This window comes from Arachis hypogaea, chromosome 4 (assembly GCF_003086295.3).
Source record: "Arachis hypogaea cultivar Tifrunner chromosome 4, arahy.Tifrunner.gnm2.J5K5, whole genome shotgun sequence".
In the NCBI taxonomy this organism is placed as follows: domain Eukaryota; kingdom Viridiplantae; phylum Streptophyta; class Magnoliopsida; order Fabales; family Fabaceae; genus Arachis; species Arachis hypogaea.
The window spans coordinates 2,464,743-2,483,484 of NC_092039.1; the positions used below are offsets into that span (position 1 = coordinate 2,464,743).

An 18,742-nucleotide genomic window follows, 5' to 3' on the forward strand; every position below is an offset into this window, starting at 1 on the left:
ATTTCCGACAGAAATAGAAAACATTTTCATAGAGCCAAGAATGAAACTAGATTTTTTGTTTTGTTTTGAAGTCAATTTTTTAGAGAAGTGATAGAATGACTTATAAAAAACGAGAAGTCATATATTTCTACTTGTTCAAAAAGCTATAAATTAACATTTCGAAAAGTTAAAAGCTTTTTTTTAATTATGCCAAACACGCATATTGTGATTTTTTATAATTCAAAAATAAAAAAATAGCTTCTGCTGTTTCCAAACGGGCTCTAAATAATTAAATTCTATAAATTTGATATTCCAATCAACTAATAACATATATTACAATCTACTAATAATAACTATTAATTTGTTTCGGTTAGATTTTTCACATTCAAGGAGTATATTTATGTTTTTGCTTTACAATTATGATATTTTTTAGGCATTTTTAATAATATTATAATGTTTTTTAAAAATGTTATTCATATATTAAAATTAACTATTAAAATCAGCTACTGATGTATTTGTGTATAAATATATGAGTAGTTTAATTGATTTTTAATGTGTATTTATATTCTAACATATATTTTAATATTTTATACTAATAGCTAACTTTAATAGTTGATTTTAGTGTACACGTAACTAGTCGAATATTTTTATTAGTTAGAATAATAAAATATTATTAAAATTGAAATATTATATTATATTATTATCTAATAAAAATAAAATAAAATTCTGTATTATGTATTTTAAAATTTAAAAGAATAAGTATCCAATTATTCATTTATTTTTTTTTACCGAAAATAGAAAGATTCGAACCCACCACTTCTTCGGTAAATATAGGGAGATTAGACCATTTCAACTATCAAGATTGGCAAATAAGTATCCGATTTTAAAAACACTGAATTGGGTAATTAAAGAAAAAAAAACCCTAGAGATTCACTCTCTCCTCACTAATGTTATAAAAACCGAATCAGATCGACCAATTCGACCGGTCTAACCGTGAACTTGCAGTAATTACAATTCGGTTTGTTCTTTGAAATCATTTCTCTAAAATCTAGTGAAAAACCGTTGAATTGGTCGGTTCTGGCCGACTGAACCGAACAGGGAACTGACCAGTTTAAAAGAAACGGCGTTGTTTTTGGCAATTTTGGCTAGGGTGAGCACCGGTAGTACGTATCCAATTACCAGTACGAATCCGAACCGAACTAATTAGATTGGTTTTGGAACTAACGGGTAATCGAGTATAACCTGAACCAAACCGATGACTTTCTCTAGTAATTGGTTCGGATAACGGTTCTGGGAATGCGGAACCCGAACCAACCCATAAACCCAACCATGTATTAATTAAACAAATACGGTACGATGATAAATTCATACGTATCAATACGTTTAAAATATAGACAAATAACAATAAGACATGTGGAATTTATTTTTCATGTCAGCATTTAATTTTTTTTAAATATATAATATATCACCACTTTTACTAAAACACCCTTTTAATTAAATAAAAATAAAAAACATTTATTTATTTTGTTTTATAAAAAGACTTAAACATTTTTTCTTTATTTGATTATACAAAAATATCCTTTTAAATTAATCAAATTTTAAAATTCAATTAATCCTAATTTTATAGTTCAAATAATTAAAACAACAAAACAAAAACACATTAAAAAAACAAAAAATAAAATTATTTTTCATCTATGTTAAACATATTAAAAAAAAATCAAAATTATTCCTATGGATTCGAAAACCTTCTTGTTCACGCCTATGTAAGTTTCCTCTTCTTCGTCTTCTTCTCTCCTCCTCCTATCCTCTCTCTCTGCTACTCGGTCTCTCAGCACTCCTTCGAAGGCCTCCCTTAGGCTTCTCGAGTCAGAGCAGTCGAAAAACGATGGCATCTTCTCCAAAATAATATTTCCTAATAGGGAAATCATTTATATTTGATTATTTGTGTTGAGGATGGAGAGGTGAGGAAGAAAGTGCCTGTTGTGAGGGAGGCAATGATTCAGACTGGGCGGAGGACACATCTCCCTTTCTCCACCAATCCAATAATTTCTTTAATCTACCTTCTCACTTTCCCACTCCTCTTATATTAGTACTATTAAGTCTCCCTCTCCTTTCACTCAATAATCCAACCACCACCACCACTGCTACTATTCATTCCTTGTTTCTCAGTCAAAAATTCTAAATATTAATTAATCAATCCACCAGTGAATACTTAATTCCTCTCCTTCATTTGTCAAATATGCGAAGCATGGCAAGCAACTCTGCTTCGTCACGAGGCATTGCTGCCATCGTCGGGGTGGGCCTCAATCTGGGGCTATCAATCGCCCGCAAATTCGCTCACGAAGGCTACACGGTGGCCATCCTTGCTCGCGACTTAGGTAGCACTCATCATCAGCAACACACAAAATCATAACTATATCACATAATTGAATTAAGTGGTTGATGCAGGGAGGCTGTCGAGATTTGCGGAGGAGATAGCACGGGAAGAGAAGGCGCATGTGTTCGCGATTCGAATCGACTGCTCTGACTCAAGAAGCGTAAGGGAGGCCTTCGAAGGAGTGCTGAGAGAGCGAGGAGCAGAGAGAGACGAGTAGGAGAGAGAGAGGATAGGAAGAGGAGAGAAGAAGCCGAAGAAGACAGAAACTTTTGTAGGCGTGAACGAGAAGATGAAGAACAATTTTAATTTTTTGTTTTTTTATTTGTTTTTGTTTTGTTGTTTCAATTATTTAAAATTATAAAATTAGGAATAATTGAATTATAAAATTTGATTAATTTAAAAGGGTATTTTTGTTTAATCAAATAGAAAAAGGATGTTTAAGTTTTTTAATAAAATTAAATAAATAAATGTTTTTTTATTTTTATTTAATTTAAAAGGTGATTTAGTAAAAGTGGTGATATACTATATATTTAAAAAAAATTTAAATGCTGACGTGAAAAATAAATTCTACATGTCTTATTGTTATTTGTCTATATTTTAAACGTATCGTACCGTAGCAAACACCAAAAATATTTAAAAGGAAAAGTTTAGGGGCCAGCATGTAACAGAGTGAGCCATTGGATGAAATCTCACACTAATTTCACACCATTAAAAGCCTCATTGATGGCTATTTGATGGTTATAAATTCTAAAAGTTGTTGGCCCTCTAACATTCCTCTTTTTAAAATATTTATATGTCTTTTAATGATTCTGAGCTTGTCTCTATTCTACTTTTGTATTTAGCTTTTAATGTATTTGGTATTTAACATGTTTGAATTTTAATGTGTTTAGTGTTTAATATAGGTTTAATTACTCTGTTGTCTCTATAGTTTCGCAAAATTTTCAATTAGGTCCTTATACTTTTTTTCCTTTTAATTGGGTCCCTATACGTTAATTATTTTTTCAATTAAGTCCCTACCGTGAATATAACGTTTAAGATAACAGAATATTCTATTTAAAAAACGAATATTCTTATGAATTAATTAGAGTAGCTAGTTGCATCTATTTTTTTTAAATACCAAAAAAATCCCTGATATTTTATTCCAAATAAAAAAACCCTATCCAGCCCTAACTTGCTATCTGAAGGTCGTGTGCCCTGCGCTTCTTCTCCATCGGTCCGTAGTCTTCATCCATAGTCATCGTTGTCTGTGACGGAGGCTTGTGGTCGGCCGTTTGTCGCATCCTTCTCCCTGCGCTTCTCTGTTCTGCGTTGCTCTGTTCTATGGTCTTCTGCGTTGTTTGCCCGTCGAAGCCCTCACCGTGCCTCGCCTCGCGTCACCTCGCTGCGCGGCGCCTCGCCTCACCGTGCCACGCCTCTCCGTGCCGCGCCTCACCGTGCCGCGTGGCTAACTTTCTTGTTCTATTACACTCTTTGTAACCCTTGAAGCGAATTTTGTGTTGCCGTTCTGTACAGGTGGATGCAATATTAGACAAGGAGAATTTCACTTTGGAAGAGCTTCTTGATGAAGAGGAGGTGATCCAATAATGCAAGTCCGTAAACTGTCAACTCATCAACTTGTATGTCTCATTTCCCTTCCAGAAACAAATTTCATAGTGTTGTACATATTTTTCATGCTTACCCAATTTTCATGCCCACCATTTGCATATGATTCAACAAAGTTAATTGATAATTTGCCATTTTTCTCTTCTTTAGTCTGAGAGATCGAGCTCAGGTTGAACAGTTGTTACGCTACATTATTGAAGAACCACCAGAAGATACTGAAAGCAAACGAACCTTCAAGTAAGCAGTAATAGTAGAATTTGTTGCTAAAGTACTTCATAATCACTGCTTAAGCCTTCTTGTTTACATCTGATCATCTTTCTTGTCATTAGGTTTCTATTCATTTCATGCGAGATTTTTACATGTGAAATTGACGTCATTTTAAAGACCTTGGCGGAGGAAGAAGAGGTTTCTATTTCATTACATAAATGAAACTTCTATTTGAGTTTGAATTCATGCAGAAATTTATTACTGTATTGATTTTCCTTTCATATTCTTGTACATTCAGCTGTGTATTCTCCTTCTTGGAGCCTAATCGTTCTCATAGCACCTTGTTGGCTGGCTACTGTAGCAAGGTATATGTTTGACAAAGTTTCAGCTTCGGCTTACAAGGATAATATTTTGTAGTTGTGGCTTATCTGATAATATGTTTGGCTCATTGTGATTTCAACATTTGATATTAAAGTTGGCTCATTGTGATTTCAGCATTTGGTCTAAAATTTGGAGATTGATAAGTTTCAAAATATGGAAAAAGAATGGAACTAGAAATGTCAGTGATTTTCAGCTGTAGCTCCTCCGTTGTGATTTCGTCGATGAAGGACAAGTAATATTTATTGATTAAGACATTAATTTTTGCTGATTCTGTGATTCTTTGGGAAAACAACTTGAAGAGTACATGAGATTTGAGCTTTTTCACATACTGCAATATTTGTTCTATTATGTTTTAATTGAGAGTGATATGTTGGTTGCAGGTGTTCTCTTTGCTGGAGACTTAGGAAGAGAATGTCCTTTTGGAACATAAGTATGGAATCTAAGTCGAGCTTCTATCTTTATGAGGGCCTAAAAGTTTGATTCAGCTTTGTACAAAAGCATACATGAAGCACCTTGCTATGGTGAAGAATCTTTAAGTCAATTTTCTAGTTGGAATGTTATACCAGATTTTACAAGTTGAGATAGATACAATTTGCTCTAAGTAGATATTGAATAGAGTATAGTTATGTTCATGAATTATTTTTACCATGTTTTAGTCTAGATTGTGGATCATAAATTTAATGTATTTAGGAATTTTCAATATGTTAAATTCTATATTTCTATGTAGACATTGTAAATGTTGTGGTATTTATTTGAAAAATTAATCTATGCTCAATTTCTTTTATATTTTGTAGAAATATAATTATTTATGAAAATTTAGTTTTAATAGTAGTTAATATGAAATTAGTAAAAATCTATAATTATAAAATTAGGAACAATGATAAAGTTAGTGATCGATTTAGATTTTTAGTTCAGAAATTAGCGGCTAAAGGGTTTAGCTACCGATTTTCAAGAAAAATCAATCACTAAATTGGTCGCTATTCCGGTAATTTATTGTAGTGTGAATATGGATTATAGGAATATCTTTCATTGAATATTTATAGTTTTACTAAATTTTCAATTAGGTCCTATACTTTTTTTCTTTTCAATTAGGTCCTTAAGGGTATACAAGTAATTTCACAATTGACTAATATTTTTTTGACGTTTAACATTAATAGGGACTAAATTGAAAAAAAAAATTAATGTATAGGGACCAATTAAAAAGAAAAAAAGTATAGGGACCTAATTAAAATTTCGCGAAACTATAGAAACCAACAGAATAATTAAATTTTAATGTGTTTAGTTTTTAATGTGTTTGGTGTTTAACATATTTAAATTATTTCTATTAATTTTATATATTTATTATACTTACAGAATTTTTAAGATAAAAATTTTGTTTTTTTAATGAATTTTTGTTTCATCAGTACCCATTTACCAGAATCGTACCAATCCGATTTTAATCAATTTGGTTTGGTTTGGTTTACTTTCACTCTTGGTTCTGAGGCCCCTTGGTTTCTTTCTCCCTTTCTCCCTCCCTTTCTTTCATTCACAAAACTCAGCCAAAAAACCCTAGCACTGGAAGCCTACACCACAGCAGACGTCCGTCCGTCTATCTAGCTTCCCTCGTGCTCCAAGTCTTCAACCCCTGTTCGCTTTCACCGATCGCAGTTGCTTCCTCGAGCTCGGCGTCCGTCGTCTTTGTCTGTTCAGCCGCGCTTCCGCCGCCGTTTGTTTGCCGTTCACGTTCGCGTCTTCGTTCAGCCGTCGTCTTCGTTCGCGTTCTTCGCTGTTCAAGTTTGCTCGGCGTTCACCGTTCGCGTTCACTCGCCGTTCACCGTTCGGGTTCGCATTCGCGTTCGTCTGGAAGCCACGTTGGTCTGCTTCAAACTCTGCGACCAACCCGCGCGCTCCACCTAGCCGTGGAACTGCTCTCTTTCATCGCCGCCGTGAGTTCCCTAAACCCGCCCCCAGACAATACACTCACACAACACCAATACTCTGCTTCAAACTCTGCAACTTCTTATTTCTATTACAATAAGTAATTATTTGATTTGGTAGTGGTTTGGATTTTTTCCATAGACTGAATTAAAGTATACAATAGTTATGTTCTCTTCTCTATGACATTGATATTAAGCTTTGAAATCTCTTATTTCGTTTTAAGTTTACCGCACTCAACGTGTTTGATGAAATGCTTTAACCATATTTCGGGTTGGTTTTTATCATTTCTAGCTTTTAGAAACTTAGTAAGTTGATTGCATGTGAAAAATTAGAATAATTCGATCTTACTAATTAGGAAATTTTAGCTGCACAAATAGCATCTTTGTAGAAAACATATTAGCATGATGATTCCGCTTGCATTAGTGTTCTGGTAAATTTTTGGGCTGCTGTTGTTTTGATTTGCTAAATTGCTAGGTTTCTGCGATTTAATTTGTTGGATTTTCTATTTAGGTCTTGTTCTTGTTTATTTGCTAAATTGTTGTTGTGTATTTATTGTTGTCTTTGAGATTCTTGCTGGATATTGGTGATCATTGATTTATTATACGCTTCATGTTTTCATTGTTTTCTTCTTCTGAAGGAAAAAAATTACTGTTTTCATTGTTTTGTTCATTGTTTGTTTTGTTTCAGAAATCAATTTTTTGTTATCAATGCTCAAACTCTGAATGTTGTTCTTCTGTTTTTGTTTTGTTTCATAAATCAATTTTTTGTGGTCAATGCTCATACTCTGAATGTTGTTCTGTTTTGTTTTAAGGCTATGTTTGGAAGAGGTGATTGATTTCTGAGTGTTGTTTTGTTTTTATTTTAAAGCCGTGTATTGTGTTCAATTTTCATTTTGTAGGAAATTCTTTGAGGTATATAAGAATTAAGAAGGAAGATTATTTCAACGGTATTACTCTGTTGATTCTGGTTTGCTACAAGCTTGAACATAGAATTGAAGAGAGAAACCCTTTATTATTTCATCATTGGCCTATTTTTGGCATTACATATCATCATTGTAGTTTATTTATTCATAGAACTAGTTGTTTATGATCCCCTTTTGAAGTAAAAAATGCAGTAGAACAGTGTTTAGAACCAGTTGCTTTATTCATTGAATTTTTATAGAATCAGGTGTTTATTATAAAACGGTTTTTCCCGTTGAATCACAGTTGAACCAATAAACCAGTGAACCAGTAATTAGAACAGTTCGATAACTGGTCCGGTTTTCAGAACCTTGCCATCCACAACCTCAAGTCTCAGCTCACTATCTCCCAAGACTCACAGATTCACTGACTCTCACCTCTCAACCTCACTCACCGCAGTTCCGCATGTTCACCGCTAAACACCGGCAGCCAACGAAGAGTACGTCACTCGTCACTCCCCTTGCCGGCTCCTCTGCCTCATCCCCCGCCGCCAGTGTCTGCTCGCCTCTGCCTTCTCCGTCTGTGATGTCCCGGCCGCCTTGGCTCCATCGTGCCTCGCCTGTCTCTGCCTCTGCTTCCTCCGTCGTCATCGCGTTGGCTCCTCTGCAGGCTCTGCCCTGCTCGTGTTGAAGTTTTGCGCTCTCTCGACGGTGGCCTGCTCTGCAACGGTGCAACACTGCAAAACGACCCCAAGTTGGAAAACCGCACCTGACTCTGTTCTGACTTTCTGCTTCTGCAGTGTAGGGTAGGTGAGTCTTTTTTTCCCCTAAGTTATTCTTATTAATTTTTTATACTGGATTTTTGCTGTTTTAATTTATTGACGCTAATTGTATTTGTATGTAAAATTGGTTGATTTAATTTGTAATAGGTTTAGATGAATTGTATTTGTATGTAAAACTAACTGATTTAATTTATTGTTCTCTTTGTTCTTTTCCCTTTCTTGAGGCTAGTATACTAAAGTTGGAGAAACTGAGAGAGATAATAGAGCAGAAAACATTTTCAATAACACTCAAAATTTGTCTCCTAGCGTGATAATCAAATGATGAAGATTCATTAAAAGGGTCTTTCTTCTGGTGTTGTGTAGTACTGTTTAATTTCCTAAGGAGATTAATCACTTTGCAATAGTTTGATTTGGAGGTCAGTGGTAATAAATAAGAGTTTGTTTTTAAGAGAGAGAAAATAGGAAGGTTCTAGCAGTTTTAAGTTTATTTTTTTGTTATATTTGTCTTGTTTTTCATTCAGGAAGAGTCTTTTATGTTCTGTTCTTTGGTCATTTTGTTTTTCTTTGCATGTTTAGAACAACGATGCTAAAAGGTGCAAAAAAAAGAGAGCGAATGTATGGAAAACTAGAAACATGAAAATATTCAACAAAGAATCTGTGGATGTGGGGGAGATGTGAAGGCTGATTTCGTTTTATAAGGAGCCTTGGAAAGGAGGCAGGGAAAACAGGATAATTGATCATTGAAGCTTTTGTTCTGTGCCTGTAGCTTTGATTACTAGTTACTTTGTTTTGTGTTGATTGATCTATGTTTTGTATTCTTGTTTTGGTTGTATCTTTTCGTCCTGTTGCTGCTGGTTGTTGCAGTTGTTTTGCTCCTCAGCACCCTGTTTAGGTTTATGGATGTGACTTAGGCTTTTCTAGAGGAATGTTCATCTTCACAAAAAAAATATCTGAATGGCGGCCATTTGTTTCTCAGTGTTACACCCATCTCTTCACTGCAGCTGCTGCTAAGTCTTCTCTCTCCTTCGTTGCTGTTGATATGTACATGTATCTCCCGCAAGGCTGCAACCTTTGAGCTTGCTCTCGCTGTTGCTATGTAATGTCTTCTGTCCAGAATTTTTTTTATGCCCCCTGTGAATTCACGATGTTGAATGACATGATATATGTTTTGTATTTTGTAGGTTTGCTTATGTGTGCTTGGAAACACATGAGGTGGGCTTTGTTTGTTCACAACAGCAAGCCACACCACCAGGTCATGAGAGTGACAAGACTGCTAGCTCGTGTCTTCTTGTCTCGCTGCTACGCATCATCCTGTCATTGTTTGCAGTGGGGTGGTGGCAACAACACCAGCAGTAGTAGTAACATCATCAATGAACACAAAACTAAAACAAAAACCAAAATGGAATTGGTTATGAGTAGGATTGATGTTGTGCATTCCACAGTGGCCAGGTGCCCCTCTGACTTGATTACCCTTTCCCTTTTTATCTGGACTGCCCAGCGCCAGAATTACTATAATGATTTTAATTATAATTACTCTCATGATATCCGTGCCCTTGATTACATGGTCCCAGTGCTTCAACGTCTCACCAACCATTACAAAACCCTCCAAGTTATTCTTTTTCAGTTGGAGACTATAGGATGTGTCATAAAGCGTGCAACTTACATCCTCTTATTAAGGATTTTATGGCATGCCGAAATGCATCCCATGGTGCTTGAGGCTTATCACCTGATGCAAGTTTCGGGCTTCGAACCTAATACATTTGCTCGTAATATCCTCATGGATGTTCTATTTAAAATTGGCCAACCCAATCTCGCATTGAGGGTTTTCCACCACACGGAAGCCCCAAACTTCTTCACCTTTAACTATGCACTTTGTCATCTATCTAAGTTAAATGATATTACTCACACCGGTTATGTGTTTCGACTCCTGTTGAGGATGGGCTATTATCCCAGCATTCCCATGTTTGAGATGCTTCTCAATTGTTTCTCTAGGATGAATGGATTACTTCAAGTGTATCAAGTGCTGGGTCTCATGATTTCTTTAGGGTTTGAATTGTCTGTTAACATTTGGACGATTCTCATCCATACATACTGTAAAGTGGGGAGACTTGATGTTGCTCGCAATCTGCACTTGAAAATGGCTGGAAGTGGTTGTTCCCCTAATGTTGTGACATATACAATCTTGTTCAAGGCATTTATGCAATCTGGCATGGTCACTGAAGCCTTAGATTTGTTAAAGATCATGTTATCTACTGACCAAAATCCGGATTTAATTCTTTGTAATGTATTAATTGATTGCCTTTCAAAGGTTGGAAGGTATCAGGATGCAGTTGAAGTTTTTGCCGGTTTGTCAAAACAAAATCTAAAACCTGATTCTTATACCTTTACTTCATTGTTGTCTACAATTTGTCTTTCGGGAAAGTTTTATCTATTACCCAAGTTTAATCTATTACCCAAACTAGTCTGTGGATATGTAGATACTGATTTAGTGCTATGTAATGCACTTTTATGCTCTTTTGTTAAGGCTGGACTTCCCTCTCATGCAGTTGAACTCTATAATAATATGGTTGATAAAGGTTTTACACCAGATAACTATACTTTTGCTGGATTACTGACTGGACTTTGTGCTTCGAGAAGAATTGAAGAAGCAGTTAATGTTTACCGTGGTCTTTCCATGAGTTACCCTGATGTTGATGCTCACATCCATACTGTGATAATAGGAGGGCTTGTCAAGGTTCGGAAATATAACATGGCTGCTGATGTTTTTAGATTTGCAGTATTGAAAAAATATCCACTTGACGGTGTAGCATTCGGAGTTGGCATATATGCACTACTTAGATGTGGAAGAATTCAAGAGGCCCGTGCAATGTATGACCAGATGAAGGTGAATGGTCTTAGACCTGATGGTCATACATTTAATCTGATGATTTATGTATTTTGCAGAGAAAAAAATCTTCAAATGATTAAAGTAATGCTACAAGAGATGATTGATTTTAGGGTAGAATTGAGTGACAGGAATTTATTAAACATATCTAAACTTCCATGTGGATCAGAGACATACTTTTCTACTTTGAACTTGTTGTCTAAGATGAGAGGTTTAGGATTATTATCTGCAAAGGTGTTGCACTCATCAATCTTAAATGCACAAACTGAAGGTGAAGAAGCAAAAGAAAAAGTTTATACCAACTCTGAATCGGAACAGAACTTACTTTCATATTCATCCAGTTCTGAAGACCTATCAGACATTGCTGCAGTTTGTTGAGCTCTTATGCTTAACATGCATCCAATTTCTTCTTGAAGGGCCATTCAATTTACTTATCCTGAATATATCAGCACATTGATAACAATATGTAAGTATTAATTTAGATTTATTATTTATCCTACCTCCTTTATTGGCAGTATTTTAACTATGATGCTGTTATCTATGTTGGCTGTTGTGAATGTAGGAATGAAATAGAAGAGCTAATTTTTCTATTTAGTAATTTATTGGAACGTTTGCAGTAATTTATTATTGGTCAAATTTATGATTACTTTAGGTTATGGTGAACTTCCCACATCATACAATGACATTGCAGCATACAAAACTAATGGCTATTGCTTCAAATATGCCAGTGACTGCTCATAAAGCTTCAATTTATATATACAGGCTGCTTGTATTTTCTTGAATTCCAAAACATTTTCTTTCAGTTGAGATTAACATGTTTGATAGTTCTTTAGTATTATACTATTGCCTATTGCTATGAAGCACAGCTATATCACGGTGATGGTGTATCTGTTGACATGATACCAAAATACGGTGAATACCCACGCATCCTTACATGTCCATGTTCAAATTATTTTTTGTTGAAAACATGTGGAAAACATATGCGAATGAGCATGTCGAAAACATGAAAGGAAACAACCTGAATACAATCTGGCAGAGTAAAGTATTATTTTTGTCCCCAACGTTTGGGATAAATTCCAAAGTTGTCCCTAACGTTTTAATCGTCCTATTTAAGTCCATAACGTTTCAAAACTGACTCAATGTTGTCCTGCCGTTAGAGATCCGTTAACAGAATTGACGGCGGGACAAAATTGAGACGATTTTGAAACGTTAGGGAATTAAATAGGACGAAAACGTCGGGGACAAAAATGATACATAGAAATAAATTTTAATTTTATCCTTTAATAATATCAATTTTTTACTATACATAGTATTCAATTATTTTTTAATCACATCTAAGTAAATTACACTTAATCATATTACTTTTATTTTAAATAAATTTATTTTTTTATAATTTTAAAGAATTTTGATACATTAGAGAGAAATGTATAATTATTATTGTATATATATTATTTTTTTCTTTTATACAAATGTATATACTAATTATTCTACAAACATTTCATGATAACTAAAAATCTTTAAGAGTAAAATTAATCATAGTAAATTACACTTAATCATATTACTTTTATTTTAAATAAATTAATTTTTTTTAATAATTTTACTCTTAAAGATTTTTAGTTATCATGAAATGTTTGTAGAATAATTAGTATATACATTTGTATAAAAGAAAAAAATAATATATATACAATAATAATTATACCTTTCTCTCTAATGTATCAAAATTCTTTAAAATTATAAAAAAATAAATTTATTTAAAATAAAAGTAATGTGATTAAGTGTAATTTACTTAGATGTAATTAAAGAATAATTGAATACTATATGTACAGTAAAAAATTAATATTATTGAAAGATAAAATTAAATTAAAATTTATTTTTATGTATCGTTTTTGTCCCTAACGTTTTCGTCCTATTTAAGTCCCTAACGTTTCAAAATCGTCTCAATTTTGTCCCGCCGTCAATTTTGTTAACGGATCCCTAACGGTAGGACAATATTGAGTCAATTTTGAAACGTTAGGAACTTAAATAGAACGATTGAAACGCTAGGGACAACTTTGGGACTTACCCCAAACGTTAGGGACAAAAATGATACTTTACTCCAATCTGGCATGGTCAATGTTTTTCTTGTTATTCATTTATTTATTATACAAGTGTCTCATGTTATATGTTCTATGAAATGCTAATAGAAATGATTCCCCAGGTGTCCTAGAGGGAACTTAGAAACAGGTAATGTATGTGGCATAGGTCAATAATACTCCTTTCCAGAGGGATCTCAAAAATTTATGGAAATTAATTGTTTGACATCTATGAAAATCTGGAGATATTGTAAATCTTATGTATCTGTGTATTTGTCGTGTTGGTGTCCTATAATTTTTGGAATTTGCTGTGTCATTGTCTGTTTTGTGCCCCGTGTGTCCATGTCAATGTCCAGTAGCAAGGTAGCCATGGCTATGCGTGGGTGAGTGGATTCTGAATGGAAATAGGGATCGAATGGCTATGAAAATAAGATATTTGCACACATAGTGCTGCAAAGATAGTCAGAAAAATCACCTTCAAGGTTGTGTTAGTAGTGTAAACCCTTCCAAAGTATTATCCCTTTACAATATTAACTTAGTATTTAGAAGCTCAGAGTTGCAAGAACCTTAAAATGAGCACCTATCCCGTGAAAAGGGAAACATAGAAAATGGAAAAGGAGAAAGGGGGAATGCTGAGTAAGAAACATACCATCAGCAGCCGTGAGAAAATCGATTCTACTGGTCTGATGCTTTCAGAGCACCTTCTTTTTTCAATTTCTAAAATATAATTAAAAAGTTCTATTTATGACTTATGAGGAGTTCTGAATGGGAATTGGATTAAGTGTTGATTGTGATGGTAGTGATGCTTTCTGAATTATTTAATCCCATCTTATGTTGTCACCTCTTTTCTTTTTCCTCCTCTCATGTTCTTGTGAAAGTAAGCTAAGTAAATAGTTGATCTTAGGTACAATGATAGAAGTTTTGCAATGGCAAGAGGAGCGTCAAAAAAGCAGCTCGTCAATTTCATTGTGTTAACAGTTTCCTGAGGTGAGCGTGGTGGTTTGCACTGATGATAAAGCCAAAACACCTATCCGAAAGCTCACATTGAGCTAGCTGCTATTAATACCCCGGTGCAGGTTCTTAATTCTTTCAAGTAAACTAATTCTTCACGTGTTGCCTTCTCTGTGTCTATCACTATACTCTCAGTTTTGGCATTCATATTATAGTAAATCTAAAATAATGAATTTTTAATAATTCATACTCAAGTGCCATGGTTTCTGATAAGTATGATGCAACAGGGTAATGTAGCAGATGATACCGAACGCCATGTTGGAAGCTTTGAATAATAGAGAGTTGAAGGAGCTTGGATGGAACTTATTTCTATAGGTAAATTTTATGACTTCTACAATTTAAGTAATGCATGCTAGTCCTCCTATTTGTTCATCGAACTTATTGGATATTATTATTATTATTATTATTATTATTATTATTTGATAAAAGGGTATCATTTTTCTCGCAGCACTTAAATTTAGTTTGTTACTTCAGTTAATAATTTCATAACACAATGAATTTGATTTCCCAAATTTGAGGCGCTTTCATAAATCATAGGCAATTTTTAAGACATTAGTCACAATTTATATTTCTATTTTATTTCTTCTGGTTCAAAATAACGGTCAATTCAGACAAAGTGATACATTGATATTCCAAAATATGCCACTATTCCAAAATTGTCACTTGTTTTGAAATGGAAGGAGTAACTTTTTTATCTTTACACTAATAATGTCATTTCAAATTTTGACGCTTTTGAACATTTATTACAACTTTCGTGAAAATTTTCAGTGAAGATATGACAATTCAGGACCAACCAATTCAGCTGAGGCTGCAAGGGCCATAGTTGTTGAGTGCATATCCAAACACATCAATGGCAAGAACATTCTTAAGGTTGACCTCTCTTTTGATGCAAAGTTTTCTCAGAACTGGTATTAGAACACTCCATGATACAGCGTGAAGGGCCATGTCTCTATTTGGTATAGATATTACCCTATTTTGGCTGCATGGTCTGTCGGTTATTGCTAGTAAAAGAGGTTGCTATGTTGGTGCATTTGTTTTTGAAGGAGAAAGTAATGTCTTAAATATTATCTTTCTACTTGATTTCCTTGGAGGCTTCTGGAGTTGTTCGAATGTTATGTATATTCTAGTCATGCAAAAGCGTAGAGCATTTCTCTAAGAGAGCAAAAATGCCATGTTACCTGTCTCTGCATTTAAATCTTCCCCCTTGTTTCCCCCTTGTTTTGAAATCCAAGTGTGTATTCATATGTGTATATATTGATAGGCCATGAGTGTGAGGATGGGTACATTCCATTTTCTAAGTCTCATTTGTAAAACATACATTCTTTTGCCTTCTAATTAGTTCAATCATGAATAATAACAATTGTGCTTCTTCTTCCAACATTCTATTTTTTTGCATAATTAGCATTCTCTGCTTTTTTGCTGTGAAAGCATTCTCATCGATCTCAAAAACCTTTCTTGGTATCATGAGCCAAAGGTTATTGATCCATGGCTTCTTCCATCACAAATGAATTTTCATAATCTACACCCAATATTCCTCTTCCGAATAGTTCATCTTTTACACCACAATCCTTTCAGAATGCCATTAGCAACAAGTTAGGTGAAAACAACCATCGAACATGGCAGCAGCAGGCATTGGCAGCAGTTAGAGGACAAGATTTAGAGAGCCATCTTCAACAATCCATTCCTCCTCAATTTTCATCAGATCAAGATTGACTTTCAGGTAAAGAATTTGCACAGTACAAGCAATGGCGCCAGGAAGATTACAACATCATTTCCTTCTTGTTGGATTCAATGGAGGAAGTTTTCTCCAACAAGATGGTTGGCAGCCAATTTGCTTATGAAATCTGGAATAGGATCGAGGATTACTTTACTAAAAGCACCAAATACAAGATCAAGCAACTCAAAAAGCTAGCCTGAAGAATATCAATAACAGATTAACAGCAACACAATACATTTCAAAGATTAAAGAAGTTACTGATTCTTTGGCTGCTCTTGGGAGTCCACTCACATCAGAAGAACATATTGATGCCCTTCTTGCTGGTTTAAATTCTGAATATCATGTTCTTACTATGATCAATTCCAAACCTGAACTCTATTCTTTATGTGAGGTAGAAACCATCATTATGTCACATGATGATATGTTATAGCAGTTTCGGAACCCAGATACTTTACTCCCTCAGGCTCATCTTGCACAAAGCTCTTTCTCCAATTCCTTCACCTCTGGTCGTGCCAACTACAATCGCAGAGGCAGAGGTGGAAGAATATCTCGAGATGGCAGATTCAACTATAGCTCACCAAGGCCTCAATGCCAGGTCTGTGACAGATTTGGTCACATAGCTTGGCATTGTTTCCATAGGTTTGATCAACAGATTCCACCCCCTTCTCAATCCCAGAATCAATCTTTTAGGCCTCCCTCAACAAAGACTTTGGCGTCTTCATCTGCTTCACAAGTTTTTGGTTCATCGTCAATTCCCCCATCCAAACCCTGCCTTCCACAATCCATCTGCTTACATGGTTGTTCCAACTTCTCTTGTTGATCCAACATGGTATCCAAACACTGGTGCTTCACACCAAATCACACCCAATGCTGACAACCTCCTTTCAGAAACAGACTATAATGGTCCTGAACAGGTTATCGTAGACAATGGCAAAGGTTCTAGTTTACCAAACAACCTGATTATACTCTTCTAAGAACCTTTGGTTCAACCTACTATCCCTTAATAACTCCTTATAACAAGAACAAATTTAATTATAAATTCCACAAATGTTTATTTCTAGGATATGCTATTGATCATAAAGTGTATAAGTGTCTATCACCCTCTGGTAAGATATACATATATATATATATATATATATATATATATATATATATATATATATATATGTTAAGAGATGTGCTTTTTGATGAAAGTGATTTTCCATACAATGAACTTTTAATACCTAAATTAGCTAATAGCAATACTTGAAACACTCATAATTCTACTACCATACCATCAATTCACTCCTCAAATAATTCTTCTGGTTCAAGTATTATTTCAGATAGACCAACTATTGGTACTAACAATAAATCTGTAGCATCAACAACTAGTGATGTGCCTAGTGATGTAATAAAAGAATCACCACCCTCTACTTCTCAAAGTACAAGTTCAGATATCATTCCAATCACTGGTATTGAAAAACAGCTACCTCTTTCTGCACCTCCTACTACTTCACAAGATATTGCTCAACAGAATCTTGAATCACCTGCTACTATTGAGGTTCAGAATCAACACCTCATGACCACAAGGTCAAAAACAGGAAAGTTAAAGCCAAAACTTCACTCTACTGTTGCCTGTTGGAAGTTCAGACTTGTCTATTGAAAGTCCTCCTAGAAATGCAGCTGTGGCTCTTAAAATACCACATTGGTATGCTGCTATGCAAGAGGAATACCATGCTCTTATGAGAACTAATACATGGACCTTGGTTGAGGATCCACCTAATGCAAAAGTGATAGGTTCAAAGTGGATGTATGCTGTTAAAAGGTTACCAAAGATACAAAAATACAAGGCCAAACTTGTGGCACAAGGCTTTGATCAAACTGAAGGATTTGATTTTGGTCAAGTCTTTAGTCCAGTCATAAGACCTACAATTATTAGAATTATGATAAGTGTAGCACTGACTAGAGGATGGACTATTAGACAATATGACTTTAATAATGCTTTTTTAAATGGGGATTTATACCAAACTATTTATATGAGACAAACAAAGGGATTTGAAATACAACCTTAAACTCTTGTTTGTAAATTAATTAAACTAGATTTTGACCCGCACCATGCATGGAGAATTTGAATTATAATTTTTACATAATGGTTTTTTATTAGATTTTATAAATTTGTGTAAATAAAATAGTATATATTTATATTGTTCTTTGTTATTTGTGACCGTTATAGTAGCCGTTGTAATTTCTTATTACATAATATATAATTATGTTATTTTTAATTATATTTAAAGTAGATTGATTATTCTCACTTTTGTGAAATCTTAAAAGAATTTGTACATTTAATTTTGGTTTCTTGTAACATTTGATAATTGTAGTAGCATCTTAAGAATTATTTTTTTTTTGTTGTAATGTGACCTTAAGATCAATGTAGGATATGATAATTGTACACTAAATTTTAGGTGTAATGTTTCAAAAATTTAATGGGAGCTTAAGGTGAAATTTTTACATTAATTTACATTGAATTTTATTCCTTGTAACGTTTCATAATTTTAATGGGAGGTTTCATTATGATTTTCATAGTTTTTTTTTTTTTTTTTTTGTAGTTGAAAAAAGAAGAGTCAAAGCCTAAGAATGAATCTAGAATCATGATAGGAAGCAAGGAGACTAACAATACATCTAGACTATCTTGTATTCTGTTTTAATATATTACTAATAGATAGGTCTCTCTATGGTCTTAAACAAGTTCCAAGAGAGTAATTTCTTAAATTAAGTAGCACTTTAGCAACTTTTGGGTTTTAAAATGCTAAGTCTGATGATTCTCTTTTTATTAGAACCGAAACAGATAATGTTATTTTTATATTGTGTTATGTTGATGATGTGATTGTTATAGGTAATAATCAATCTACAATAGTTGGATTAATGCAGCAACTTCA

The 18,742-nt window shown here is 34.1% G+C and overlaps 1 protein-coding gene and 1 long non-coding RNA gene across 26 annotated transcripts; both read left to right on the forward strand.

Moving 5' to 3' along the window:
* The first annotated feature begins 1,712 nt into the window (after positions 1–1,712).
* LOC112795696 (uncharacterized) lies at positions 1,713–5,330 on the forward strand. The gene is made up of 7 exons (XR_003198930.3): positions 1,713–2,357; positions 2,428–3,972; positions 4,109–4,195; positions 4,288–4,363; positions 4,464–4,530; positions 4,661–4,778; positions 4,927–5,330. It is a non-coding gene; the product is annotated as an uncharacterized lncRNA (long non-coding RNA).
* Positions 5,331–5,954: 624 nt separating this feature from the next.
* LOC112795697 (putative pentatricopeptide repeat-containing protein At1g16830) lies at positions 5,955–15,488 on the forward strand. 25 transcript variants are annotated; one of them, XM_029297706.2, is made up of 8 exons: positions 5,963–6,471; positions 7,362–7,409; positions 7,669–8,171; positions 8,720–9,239; positions 9,325–11,493; positions 14,004–14,175; positions 14,338–14,425; positions 14,879–15,488. In XM_029297706.2, the coding sequence occupies exon 5, from the start codon at positions 9,333–9,335 to the stop codon at positions 11,403–11,405; it is 2,073 nt and encodes a 690-aa protein (XP_029153539.1). In that variant the 5' UTR covers positions 5,963–6,471; positions 7,362–7,409; positions 7,669–8,171; positions 8,720–9,239; positions 9,325–9,332; the 3' UTR covers positions 11,406–11,493; positions 14,004–14,175; positions 14,338–14,425; positions 14,879–15,488. The 25 variants fall into 25 exon arrangements, with proteins under 25 accessions (XP_072090932.1, XP_029153539.1, XP_072090943.1 ...); XM_072234842.1 differs by having other exon boundaries at positions 9,008–9,239; positions 14,004–14,192; XM_025837803.3 differs by having other exon boundaries at positions 9,008–9,239.
* The last annotated feature ends 3,254 nt before the right edge of the window (positions 15,489–18,742 follow it).

Bases quoted from the DNA above. Each gene is read 5' to 3' on its own strand.
- LOC112795697 (XM_072234831.1), top strand. From the start codon at position 9,333: ATGTGTGCTTGGAAACACATGAGGTGGGCTTTGTTTGTTCACAACAGC.